Source organism: Pinus tabuliformis, chromosome 5_2, assembly GCF_031772625.1.
Source record: "Pinus tabuliformis cultivar Carrire ecotype Pingquan chromosome 5_2, CPIR1, whole genome shotgun sequence".
Classification (NCBI taxonomy): domain Eukaryota; kingdom Viridiplantae; phylum Streptophyta; class Pinopsida; order Pinales; family Pinaceae; genus Pinus; species Pinus tabuliformis.
The window spans coordinates 741,609,529-741,622,160 of NC_142306.1; the positions used below are offsets into that span (position 1 = coordinate 741,609,529).

Sequence of the window (12,632 nt, forward strand, 5' to 3'; positions counted from 1 at the left end):
AACAAAAACAATTACCAAGATTGGCCATAACATAACATGACCCCAATTTGGGAGTTACAGTCTTAACCTAACATAACAAAGGAAGTAGAAAAAACAGATTTATTTCTTCTTAAATTGCAGAATAACGCTTAGTAAATTGTGGGTCACAACCCTTAATAGAGGAAAATGTTTGGCTTGGCCTGCTTTAGTTTCTTTAACAATGCTAAGGCAGGACAATGTTGTGAAATTGTAACCTTTGGATATGTTGATTGATAAGGCGAGACAATTTTGTGAAATTGTGACCTTTGGATATGTTGATTGATGCATGCACTCATCAAATCAACTAAAAGCCTCATCTACATTTTTAGAACATATATAGGATCTTTTACATTACAAAGCCTCGGTTTATGTCACATTTATAACACCAGAAAACTTGGTGTGTCATGGCTTGGTTTTGGATTTGTGTCCATAAATGAGTGCATAAAACAAAAAACTCGCTCACTAATTATGGCAGTCAATATAGAATATAATTAATAACTACACTGGTTTAATAGATTGAGAAGGTTATTGTAAAAAGCCAGAGATCCATGAAGAATTAGACATTTTCTGCCTTGCCAAAATTCCCAGTCCTTGCTAAAGGACAGAAATTTATTCCCTCAACTTGAAAAAAAGTCGATCAAAGTGAAAAAGATGTCTTCTTATACGATATGTATGAAGAGAATAGAGAAGCGCTGCACATGAAACTGATAGGAAGGAGGCAAGTATTAACACTCCAAAGTCCTACACAACAAAACAAACATGAATTAGATCAGCAATTAATTACTTGTAAATTTCAACACATGTTCTAGCACAAAGAATTTATTCAGGGATAAAATTTAAAAAAAATGTGTTTGTAGCTTTCTTGATGGATACAATTTTCAAAGAATGTGTTTTATTCAAAAACACAGTTTCAGGAGAAAATGATAACAAGATGTTGATAAAAGCAGCTGCAATTTAAAAATAATCACGGCAGACAGGAACGAATTGTGTAATAAAAACATGTATTTAAATTTTCATTATAGATTTCATAAACTTCTTTTCTTTATTTTGTCTTTTATGATTTTAGGTTATATATATAATTTTCACAGAGTATTTTAATAGTACATTTTATCACAACTATTTCATACGTCATCGAAAAATCAAACCACAGTATTAAATACCATTTTTTGCATATAAAAAATGTGAAAACCGTTTACATATAAAATTTCATATATTTTTTTTTTGAAATTACCCAGTAAAAATATGATCTATCGACACCATCCAGAGAGTACATCATCCTTACTTGGGGCATATATAGTAATCATACATCTTTAGACAATATTAGAAATATAAATGAGAGGATGAATGTCCCCCTGTCAAGGTAGGGAATCACCATGCCAAAAGAATTTGGGAGTCTATGGAGAAAACATGGTTTGGTAAGCCCAGCTACAAAGAGTGCATCATCTCTGGTTGAGCATGCAGCTAATTAGAGATTCTTTGGTAAGGCCAGCTACAAAGAGTGCATCATCTCTAGTTGAGCATGCTGCTAATTAGAGATTATTGGGCAAGAGGACAAAAATCCCATTAAAGACCGCTTTGATAAGGCCAGCTACAAAGAGTGCATCATCTCTAGTTGAGCATGCTGCTAATTAGAGATTATTGGACAAGAGGACAAAAATCCCATTAAATACCAAGACAAATGTTGTAGTACAGATTAATTAAATTATGAATTTTATGAAGTTATGTTTTTATATCATTAAAGTAGGGCAAGTTAAAAGAAAATGGTGTATATCCTTAACCTCAGTTATATCAAAATGTTTATGAATATCGATTCTGATTTTTGCAATATATAAATAATTTTTTTTATCAAAATGTTTGAAAATGATTTTAATTAACAAAATTAGGATTTACACAATCTTGGTAGTATTTCAACTTCCTCTTTTATATATATATATATATATGTAAAGTTTCAAGGAATTTTGAGCTGTGATTAAATTGTTGAATCCAAGCAACCACACATTACCTTGTTATTGCTTTCAGCATGAAAAAAAATACCTTTGTCAAAAGGGGTTGGAATTGGGATTTCTACAACTAATTTAATTATTGGAACATAAAATAAATAATTAATGATGTCATTCATAGTAAATCTTAAATCTTTGTGGAATCATTAATAATATAAGTTGAAATACTAAGATTTTTATCAATCATAATTTTGTTGATGATAACTGATTGACCAACATTACGAGACTAAAAAATAAAATGAATATTGTTAAATTTGAGAATACATTGATGAACTTGATAGTGAAATTGGTCACTCAATTAATAAAAAAACACCACGAAATGAATGCAATTGTAAACTTTCCATACAATGGAGGGTTTTGGTTGTCCAAGGAACATTTTATGAGAAAACTCCCAGGCATTCCCTACATCATTGGATGACATCCAATGAAACTCGTCAATGATGATTAAAACCCTAACCTAGTAGGGATGTCAAGTGAGTGAAGCAACAATGTATTCGACACAAGGAATCAACCTTGAGGACTACATGAAATTCAAAGCACTTGTTACCCCTTATGTTGACATGAGTAGTAAATGGACTTAAGTAGATTAATTGGATCATTTTAGCCTTTAAAAGGTTGGAATATTGGTGGAGGTTGCTTCAAGGGTGTATTATTTTCTTCACAGATCATCATGGTGGTCACCTAGTTATATCCTAGTTATTGTTACTTAGTGTTGCATATTTTCCCTCTAACATGATGATGCATTTACCTATTTCCATTCATCTTCATGTAATTTCCATAATTTTACCTAAGCAAATTGTCTATTGCAAACATGCCATCACTTTTTCCTAAGTGAAATCCACTTCACATATATGTTATCATCACTTTCCACCATTTTTCCTAGGTGATTTGTGTATCATGACACATCTTAACATTGCACCTAAGTAAAATTCACTTTATATCTACATACCACTTCACTCCATCTACTAGAAGGCACATGATACCTTTTGTCTATAATTTCCTAAGTTTAAATGATATTAACTCTTAAAATCTCATATTTCCACCCCCAAAAGTGTAGGCTTTAGGTAAAAAAAAAAGAAGAGAAAGAAAGAAAAAAGAAGTCATCAATTGGAGCCCAGGGGCGTATAGCTCAGATGGTAGAGCCTTAGCGTCACAGGTTCGACTCCTGCTATGCCCATCAGTCGGGAGAGTCCAGAAGGGGTAGTCATTGGCTAGGTTGATGAGCTGGCCCCATGGACTCACATGCTTGTATCCTTAGCTTGTGGAGTCATCTTTCACTTGGCAAGCCAGTGCCTTCTGCCCTAACCTTCTGGGTTGGGTTGATGAGCAAGCCCCATGGACCCACATGCTTTTAGCTGGAGCTTGTGGAGTTACCTTGAACCTGGCAAGCCTGCTTCCATCAGCCCTAACCATGATGGACACCCTCAGCAATGGGGCTGAGAGTCATGTCTATCCCCTCCAGGCCCACACATTCATTTACCACCGTGTGGTAAACCTCCCATTGAGGCAAGGCAGTCCCCTGGCTCCCTAACATCACCCGTTCAGATAAGGTCGTGGATGAGTGTGTAATGGGCTTTGAGTTAACCTGTGATGGTCTCCTAGCGAGGATGGTTCATCTTTTTTAAAGAAAGGAAAATTTTGTTAATATATAGATTCATGCATTATGCCAAACTGTTCTCTAGGAAATAATATTCAATTAGAAATACACGACATCGTTGCAAAGTCCATCCAAATTAGGGCATAAATTATGACTAATGAATATCAAAAATCTCCCAAATTTGATGATTACAAATGAAATAGATTTGGTCATAGACTATCGTAAGGTAAGCCAATTTCGCTAACTCTCCAATCAACCCTTGTGGGCACCTTTCATTCAATGTCGTCCAAAGGAAGGGGTATGACCGCTACCAAGAACTGCTCTCCTGACATTCACTTACTACTTGAGAGTTACGCTCAGTGGAAACATGCTAAGTCGACTAGCTAGAATTAACTTTTCTATTATGCTGCGTCGGTAAAACTTGAAAATTTAATGAATTTATTTCCATGGTCAAATCTTGGCAGCACTAAAGTCAGTTATTCTAATGGGTATGCAGCAAAGTCTTTTTATTCAAAATGTATCCTTTCACTTTTTCACACTTCTGAAAATACGTTCAAAACCGAAAATGACTTCGGAGTGTCCAGCCCTAAATCTGCCATTATATGCCATTTGATGTATGATATCGCAGCCAGAAAAGCTTCGGCATTAGAGGTGACCGCGACTATCTAGGATTTATGTTGTTTTAAATTATCTACAGAACCTTTGATTATCTTTCTCAGATGGTGTTGCGCTGGTATTGTCGTTAGGGAACTCCAGTGAGAGAAGAAATTGTCACAGATTTGTGAATATTCACAGATACTCTATGTACTGTCTTTGAGAAATTTTGTCTTTGGATTTGTCGATGTGGCATAAAAACGTAATCACAGCAATGGAACTAAAAAGGAGAGAAGCTATATTAATCTAAATAGAGTCAATTTAATCACAAAGTGCGCAGAATACTGGGAAAACAGTAGTATATGACACAGTTTGCATACTCAGTGATAAAAATGCAATGGGTCTACAATAAGATATGATCCAAACAACCTTGGTAAGGTCCGAGAGTTTGCAACCTCGCTCTGATACCATGTGTGGGGACTGGTATTAAGGTTCAACCAGATGAACAAATTTCTTGTAGATTCTATCAAATTAAATGCAATTGCGTACCTGATACTCCCGTCCTATGTCGATCCACATTGCTCTGAGTCTTCTGTTTACATTACCAAACCAACCGATTCCTCCCTGCCTATCTGGGATCAACCTCTGCAGTTCCCAGATCCAGAGGACTTCGAGATGGAATTCCACTGGCCCCCATGCCCAAAACTCCAAGAACAACTCAAATTTCCCAATTTTCAGTTCAAAATCAAGCCCCAGACTCATCCCTCAAACTAGATTCCTTTTCCATCGTGATTTTCTATATTTCCTCCTCCCTGCACTATATTTCAAAGGTCAAGACAATCCTCTGTTTTCCCAAAACTCATTCTCTTCCCCCCTTTCATGCTCCCCTTTTGTCTCTGTATATCATTCCTTGGCGGTGACCGCTCTCTCTACCAGCAAACCCACTGCTCCCTTACATGGTGACACCTTCCCTCCTTTGTAACGTGTGACTATATTCATTTAAAGGTGTTGGTATATTGACATGTGTATTAGGTTTAGCTTTAGGATTTTTATTCGTTTTATATAAATGCCCTTGGTTCATAATATGTACTTTATTTTTGATTTAATTTATCATTTTGATAATTTATTAATATTCTGGGATATATAAATATATAACCATATTTATAATTAACTTAAATTTTACATTTATTTCTTTATAACCATATTTACTTTATACTTTTAAATTTATATCATTGAAATTATTTAGGGTATTTGCTCATTAATTATAATGCATTAAGAAATATGTGTGGTGATGGGTGAAGGTGTAACTTCTATTTGAAGGAATGTCATGATATTTAACATTTATAGTTAATTTAGAATATATTTACTAGTGCAGTGCATGTGATACATGCATATGCAGCTATCATATGCATGAATCGTATGCATGCTAATATTCTTGTGCTCTCTATATTAGAGATGGGTCATTACAACACTAATCAGTCTCTAGTCTCAAGCTACTGCATCTATCTCTCCAACCAGCCCACTGCATCATCGACACTAAGTCCATCTCGCTACTGCTAAAGCTCGGGCTAGCAAGGAATTGATCCAAGAGTTGGGTTCCTCAAGGATCCTACCCACATGTAGTCCGCCCGACTACAGTTCTATATCGCCCCATTTCCCTCCTAGAGATGCGTGGGCACTCATGGAAAACTCATCTTCGTCAATTTTTGTTGGAGCAGCCTTAGGATCATGTTTCTCATCCTTATCCTTTTGCTTCAAAAGACATTGGGATGAAAAGTGGCCCATCTCGCCACATCTGAAATATTTCACCTTCGAAATGTCCTACTTTCGCTTCTGCGTCTGCTGTCCCCTTGATGCTAGAGTTGTGTTCTCCTCCTCCTCCTTAGTCTTCGTGCCACTCCTACTACTGCCATTGAGGTTGGCCTCAACCAGATCCCTCCTTAATTATTCCTGTTGAAGGGCTGCCCACATTTCCTCCCATGATGGTAGTCTTTCCCTGCCCAATATACTTTGGATGAAGACTTGCCATTCATCCGAGACTCCATTTAGGGTTGTCCTTACCATCGCGGTAGAGTGAGGAGTAGAGCCCACTGCAGCAAGCTTGTGTCTGGTGTCTTGAAGACGTTGAAGATAGGAGTTAAACCCTTCTCCCTTCTGCATCAATGTCCGTTGCAACTTTTGTTCTAGGTACATCTTCTGCTATTCGGAAGAACCTTCATACAGTGAAGACAAAGCTTCCCACATTTCTCAGGCTGTATCTTTGCCTTACAAGTGTGATACTACATAATCTCGAACTCCATCGAGTATGTACCTCTTCGCCTTTGCTCGCTTGGCCTTGTACTTCTTCTGATCATTTTCCGCGGGAACAACGACAACACTCTTGACGTAAGTTTCGAGATTGTACTCCTCCAGAACAGCTAAGGTTCTGGTCTTCCATATGACATACTTGGAATCTCCTTCCAACCTGTCCTGATCTCTGAGCCCATGCAATGCTATCTCACCCAAAATGTCAAATTGACTCCTCTAGTCACTGCGCAGCACTAGTTTGATGCCCAACAAGTGAAACATTCGAACTTTTGGTGAGAAAGTCTTCTGAGGAGAAAACTCCCCTTCTATGTGTCTTCACTCTTTTCCGACAAATTTCTGCCCCGATAGAAACTACACCCTTCAAGCATTGCACTGAGGCTCTGTGTCACCACCTCTGCCTCTGCAAGCTCACGAACCGAAAATCATACTTCTTTGTCGACTCTCTTAGAGGGAGATTTCCTCAGAATTTCTTCTTTCTTAGCAAGGACTGCGCAATCCCTTCAAGGGGATTCGAATTGCTGCCAAATGCAACTATTGGCCTCTCTGCTCAGCGTTGGATTTGCTCTTCCTGTATCAAAATCAATGCTCTGATACCATGTGAATATTCCTATACTCAAGGAACCCCTACTGCAGTAAAGCTGAATTTACTTCTCCTACTTGATTTTAATATACATTATCAAGTTATTTTATGAAAAATACTGAAGTAAATTACTTTTGAAGCCTACACCAATTTAATTTGATTACATGAAACAAGAAACTGAGCAAAGCACAAGATACATAGGACACTGTTATTTTTGGACAAAATAGTCCCTAGAAAAACCCAATGCGGGAAAACCGTTTCAACAACTCTGAGGGTTTTATATTATTAAGCAGTATTTATGAATACAATGTTGGATGCCCTCCCGGCAATCCAGTTATAGAGAAAAATATAATGATGGAAAACTGAGTTAGATTACCTCACTTCACCCGGCAGTTTCCAATTGATCCGACAACAGAACTGGCAAACCCCCGACTGTTGGTTTAGGGTAGCATCGGATGTGCTCTAGCCATGAAAATTGGTGGAGAGGCTAAAGTACATGAGATCTCCAAGGCCCAAAAATGTTTTGGGAAAATTTCACCCAATTAGAGAGATATTAAAATAATTAATATTTTTAATGGAGTCCCTAAGTCTAAACTTAGGAAAATTAAAATATTAATGGGTATTAATATAAAATTGGGTGAGAATGTTCTAAATGACATGGATCAAGCCAAATATAATCTTAGCCGTTGATTAAGGACTTAATCTCGACCGTTGAAGACTCAACAGGAAAAGTATAAGAGGAGGCTTGAAGGTCAGTTGGAGATACACCAAGAGATCAACATTTCGACTTTTTGGGGCTGGGTTTGCTGAGAAAGTTGAGAGAGTGATCAGAGTTGCAACTGAGGGGAAGTGAATACAGAAGCAGAGAGGCAGAGATAGCACCGGGAGGATCAACGCAGTAGCCAAAGAGAGCTAACGCAGTCACTAGAGGCTGACGATGGGGTTTTGTGGGGCATATTGGAGTTGTAGATCTGCCAAAGTGTTTATCCGGGGTTTCAGCCATAATATCTGCTTCCGAGTAGAGAGGTACTAGTGCCGAGATTTTCTCTGTTGGGTGAGTTGGATTTGGCACCTAGATTGTATTCTGAAACTGCTTAATAAATCAAACCCTCAAATAGCTGCACTGGTTTTCCCACATTGGGTTTTTCCGGGGACATTAGTCCAAAAACAACGGTGTCACTTGTGTGCTAGTTTCTGTTTTCTTTAGTTGATGATTTGTAATATGTTGAGCATGTACTTGTATTTATTTCCAGTATTTACATGGTAAATAACTTGTTAATTAACAGAACAAGTAGGTAGGAATAAATTAGTAAAGTACATGAAGGGTTTCTAACAGTCAGACTTAGAAACTTCAACATGGTATTAGAGGGTAGTTGCAGATCACAGGAGAACTAAGGACATCATCCGAGCAGAGTAGCAACAACAGAAAACAGTTGTCCTGAGTGACAAAAGTTGTTCCTAGCAGGGAAGCAGCAAGGAAGGGGTGACGTAGTGCTTGTGTCATCAGTTCGAGCCAAGAAGAGGCAGTGCAGAGGCTGAGGGAGGAAAGACAGGCTCACGCAGAGCCATGCAAAGCCCAGGAGAGCTAACACAGTTGGCTGAGGAAGTTGATTTGTCGATGTCGGGATTGCGCAGAGCCTAGGAGCTCTAACCTTCAGTTTGCTGGGGTTTTGGAGGTTGTGGGTAAGTTGTAGAGTGGAGTTGGTGGGGTAGTGTAGTCAGAACAGTACCTAACAGGGGAAGGCTAAGGAGGAGGGAGTTGCTACCGAGGATTGCTAGCTGAGAAATCCCGATCAGTGGTGCAGCTGCACTAACGATCGGAGTGGGGGCATCTTGACATTGGCAGGAAGGTTTCCAGGAGGGAAATCGAGGCTCAGAGGGAGTCACACCAAGAACTTGTAGGAGGGAAGTAGAGGAGCAGCAAGAGGCAATGAATGGGTTAAGACACTAGGACAGACTGGACGAAGCCTTAATCTTCGTAGTCTGGAATGCCACAATCCTATCTGTTCTAGATAGAAATCGTGTCAAGCACTTCGCCTTGAGGACGATATCTATCCTAGTTGACCCAGTTGATGACGACAAGTACGAGGAGGCAATGGCGAGGGCCAAGAGCATCATTCTTGATGGAGTCAAGGACCATGTGGTACCACATATTACCGAAAAGGACACGGCAAATGAGATGTGGGAGGCCCTAAAAAAATTGTACCAGCATACTTCTTTGCAGAGAAGGATGTTACTAGAAAATCAGCTACGATCATACCAGAAGGAGAAGGGACAACAGATCGACCCCTTCCTCGGTCGATCGAAGGAGATTCGGGATCAGCTAACTTCCACAGGGGCCACGCCGGATCAAGAATTGATGGTGAGAAAAACCCTGAACGTGGTCTCAAAAGACTGGGAGGTGTTTGTCCAGAGCATACTGGGCAGGGAAACCCTTCCAGATTGGGAGGAAATGTGGGTTGCTTTTCGCCAAGAAGAGATCAGAAAGCTGAGCAAGGCGGGAAGCAGCGGCAAGGGGATCAAAATCAAGAAGGAGGAGGAGGTGGATGCTGCCTTAGCATCTGAGGGAAAGCAGGAGAAATGGAAGAAGAAGGACCTCTCCAAGGTCAAATGCTTCCACTGTGGGGAGTTGGGTCATTATGCGACCCAGTGTCCAAGGAAGAAAAGCAAGGGAGAGGCCTCCGAGACCAAGGCTGCGCCAACAAAGACACAGAAGGAATTCGAGACAGATGATGACTATGCCATGAGTGCTCACATGCCACTTGAGCGGAAGTGGGGAGACATCAAGTTGTAGTCAGACGGACTACAGACGATGAGGGGCATGATCCTCGAGGTACCCAACCTCTTGGATTATACCTTGCTACGGGAGCCCCGAAGAGGAGTAGCAGGACTGGTGAATGTCAGTAAAGACAGATGCAGATGAATCGAGAGAGCGAGCTACAATGCAAGAGTCCCAAGACAACGTGAGGCAACAGTGCGAGATGCACAGAGTTGTGGCTGGAATGCAGAGGCAACAGAGGGAACGACCACCTACGGCACTAACGGCTACAGCTACTGATACGGCACTTTATGGTATATGGCCTTCGGCACTTTCTGATAGATTTCTTTCTTTATGGTATATGGCCTTCGGCCGCCATATCAACGGCTAAGATTAAAAACTTGACTTGATCTGCTTTCTAGAACATTTTCACCCATATTTTGATTAACACCCATTAATACTTTAATTTTCCTAAGTTTAGACTTAGGAACCCCATTAAAAATATTAATTATTTTAATAAAATACAATCCAGGTGGAATTTCACCAAACAGTTTTTGGGTTCTTTAGAACTCATGTGCCTTATCCTCTCCACCAATTTCATGGCTAGAGCACATCCGATGCTACCAAAAACTAACAACAACTACATGACAACTTTAGACTTTTATAATTAAATAACAATTATTATCGAGTTTCAAGGATGCAAATGCAAATAATCACGTAGGAATATTCATTCATTCCTTGTCCAATCTCCAATAGTTTCAATGATTCAACTAATTCACATTAATTAGGGCACATTATTTCACCATAAGAAAATAATTCCATGCATTAGATATCCATTAAAATGGAAATATAACATTATATTGCACTTACAAGACAAAAAAATATATCCATCCACAATCTTGCCAATGAGAAGCTCCAAAAGAGATAGCGAAAACTTTCCACACATCAAAATGCATTTAATCATCCAAAATCATTCCACAATTGCAGGTCTGAATTCTTTAGAGAGTGATATCCCAAATCCAAGTGATGATGAGTTACAAATTAGGCCTCACTTGTATTTATATGAGCCTCCAATAATTCAAATGGGTCTAATTAGCCTAATGAGCCCCTAAAAATGACTCTAATGTGAAAATTAACAATACAATTGGTGACAAGCCCACCAAATGGCTCCAAAAGTGAATGACAAGCCTCTCAAGAGGGTCGAAATGATAGAACAATAGTCGTTGGAAAGCCAAATCAAGTCCCTCATGTGCCATAACGAATAGGAGGGCTCCAATAACAATGATAAAGGGGGCTGGCCCCTTAATCTCCAAGAAAAAAATCTGTGGTGCTCCCAAGTGGCTGTGGGGCACAAAGAATGGCCTATGGGTCTCCAACTAAATCAAGAAAGCTTGTGCATAGTCTATAAGGGTTGGAATGATAATGTGAGCCCTCCCTTGTCTCCCTCGGTAAGACAAAACTAAAGAAATTTCAACCCCCACTCCGGTTATCAGTTTTCCTTATCACTCCATGCATTTAGTTTTAAATCCAAGCACGATAAAAATTCTAAAATCTGGAAATGACGATAATTTTCTGAAAACACAAATTTAGAGATTTCACAACTGCTGAAATTGCAGAAATAAAACACAGTGAAATTATGATAGCCACACAGAAAATAACACAGTTATTTTTTGTCAATGTGACCCTGGAGAAACCCCCTACAACTCTTGGGGAAAACTAGTGTGAGAGCTCTTCTTTATTTCTGAAAATGCTTTTACAGAGAAACTAAAATACACAGTAAAAATTCCAGCAACCACAAATTACAACTTATCTTGATTTTCATGCTTGGACTGCACCTCGAAAATCGTGCCAATCAGCAAACAGCCAAAACATAATTTTTTACAACAATAAAACAACATTAAATGTTGTATGGCCAGCCTTGAAAAATGTGCCCAAAACTTCTTGTCCCTCTTCCTCAATTTTTGTGCCTTTCTCCTGCTATATGATTTTTCCTTGGGATGCATGCCAATAAATGTTGCTGCCCAGATTTGCTGAAATGTCTTCTTGCTGCTCTCCTTCACTTCCTCACTGCTCAGAAATTTTCTCCTTGCTCTCTCTTCTCTTTCTTTCAAATGCTCATGAAAGAATGAATTGATCTTTTCCTCTTCTCTTCTCATTTTATTCTCTAAATGACCTTTTGGGTTACCCTAAGATCTAATGGCTGAGATTCATTTAGATCTAGGGATGAGAATAAATGTGCATTTAATTCTCACTTTCTATTTTTTAACTCACCCACTTAAATAAAGACCCACTTAGCCTTTTATTTCCATAGTCACTTTTTCACTTTCTAATTCTTCATTCACTTTAATAAAGTCACCTTTAAATCAGAAAGTAACTTTACCACTTATAAAGTCACTTTTAAATTAGAATGTAATGTTACCACTTATAAATTCACTTTTAAATTAGAATGTAACTTTAGCACTTATAAAGTCATTATTTATTATTAAATTGACTTTATAAAGTCACTTTAGGAGAAAAGTAAAAAATAAATTTGGACACTTTTCCCTAGGCCAAAGATCAAAGCCTGAGGGAACCACTTGTCCTGTGGTACCCAAATTTTAACACTCCCTCTTACCAAGGAAAGTGTTCCTCACCACTCCCATCTTGTCTCTGAAGTAGACATGCATGTCCTGTGGTATGGCTTTGGTGAAAATGTCTGCTACCTGCTCATTTGTGGAAATGTACTCAAGCTTAACAGCTCCCTTTTGGACATAGTCTCTAATGAAGTGATACTTGATC

General features: G+C 38.8%; 1 protein-coding gene across 4 annotated transcripts in view; it reads right to left on the reverse strand.

Annotated features, from left to right (window-relative positions):
• Nucleotides 1-275: 275 nt before the first annotated feature.
• Nucleotides 276-12,632, reverse strand: part of LOC149161369 (solute carrier family 40 member 1-like) — a 380,866-nt gene continuing 368,509 nt past the window's right edge. For all 4 annotated transcript variants that reach the window (XM_089436970.1, XM_089436971.1, XM_089436969.1 and 1 more), the window contains one exon: nt 276-759. In XM_089436970.1, coding sequence (XP_089293096.1) covers nt 628-759 — 132 coding nt within the window. In that variant the 3' untranslated portion in view covers nt 276-627. The remainder of the gene's footprint in view (nt 760-12,632) is intronic.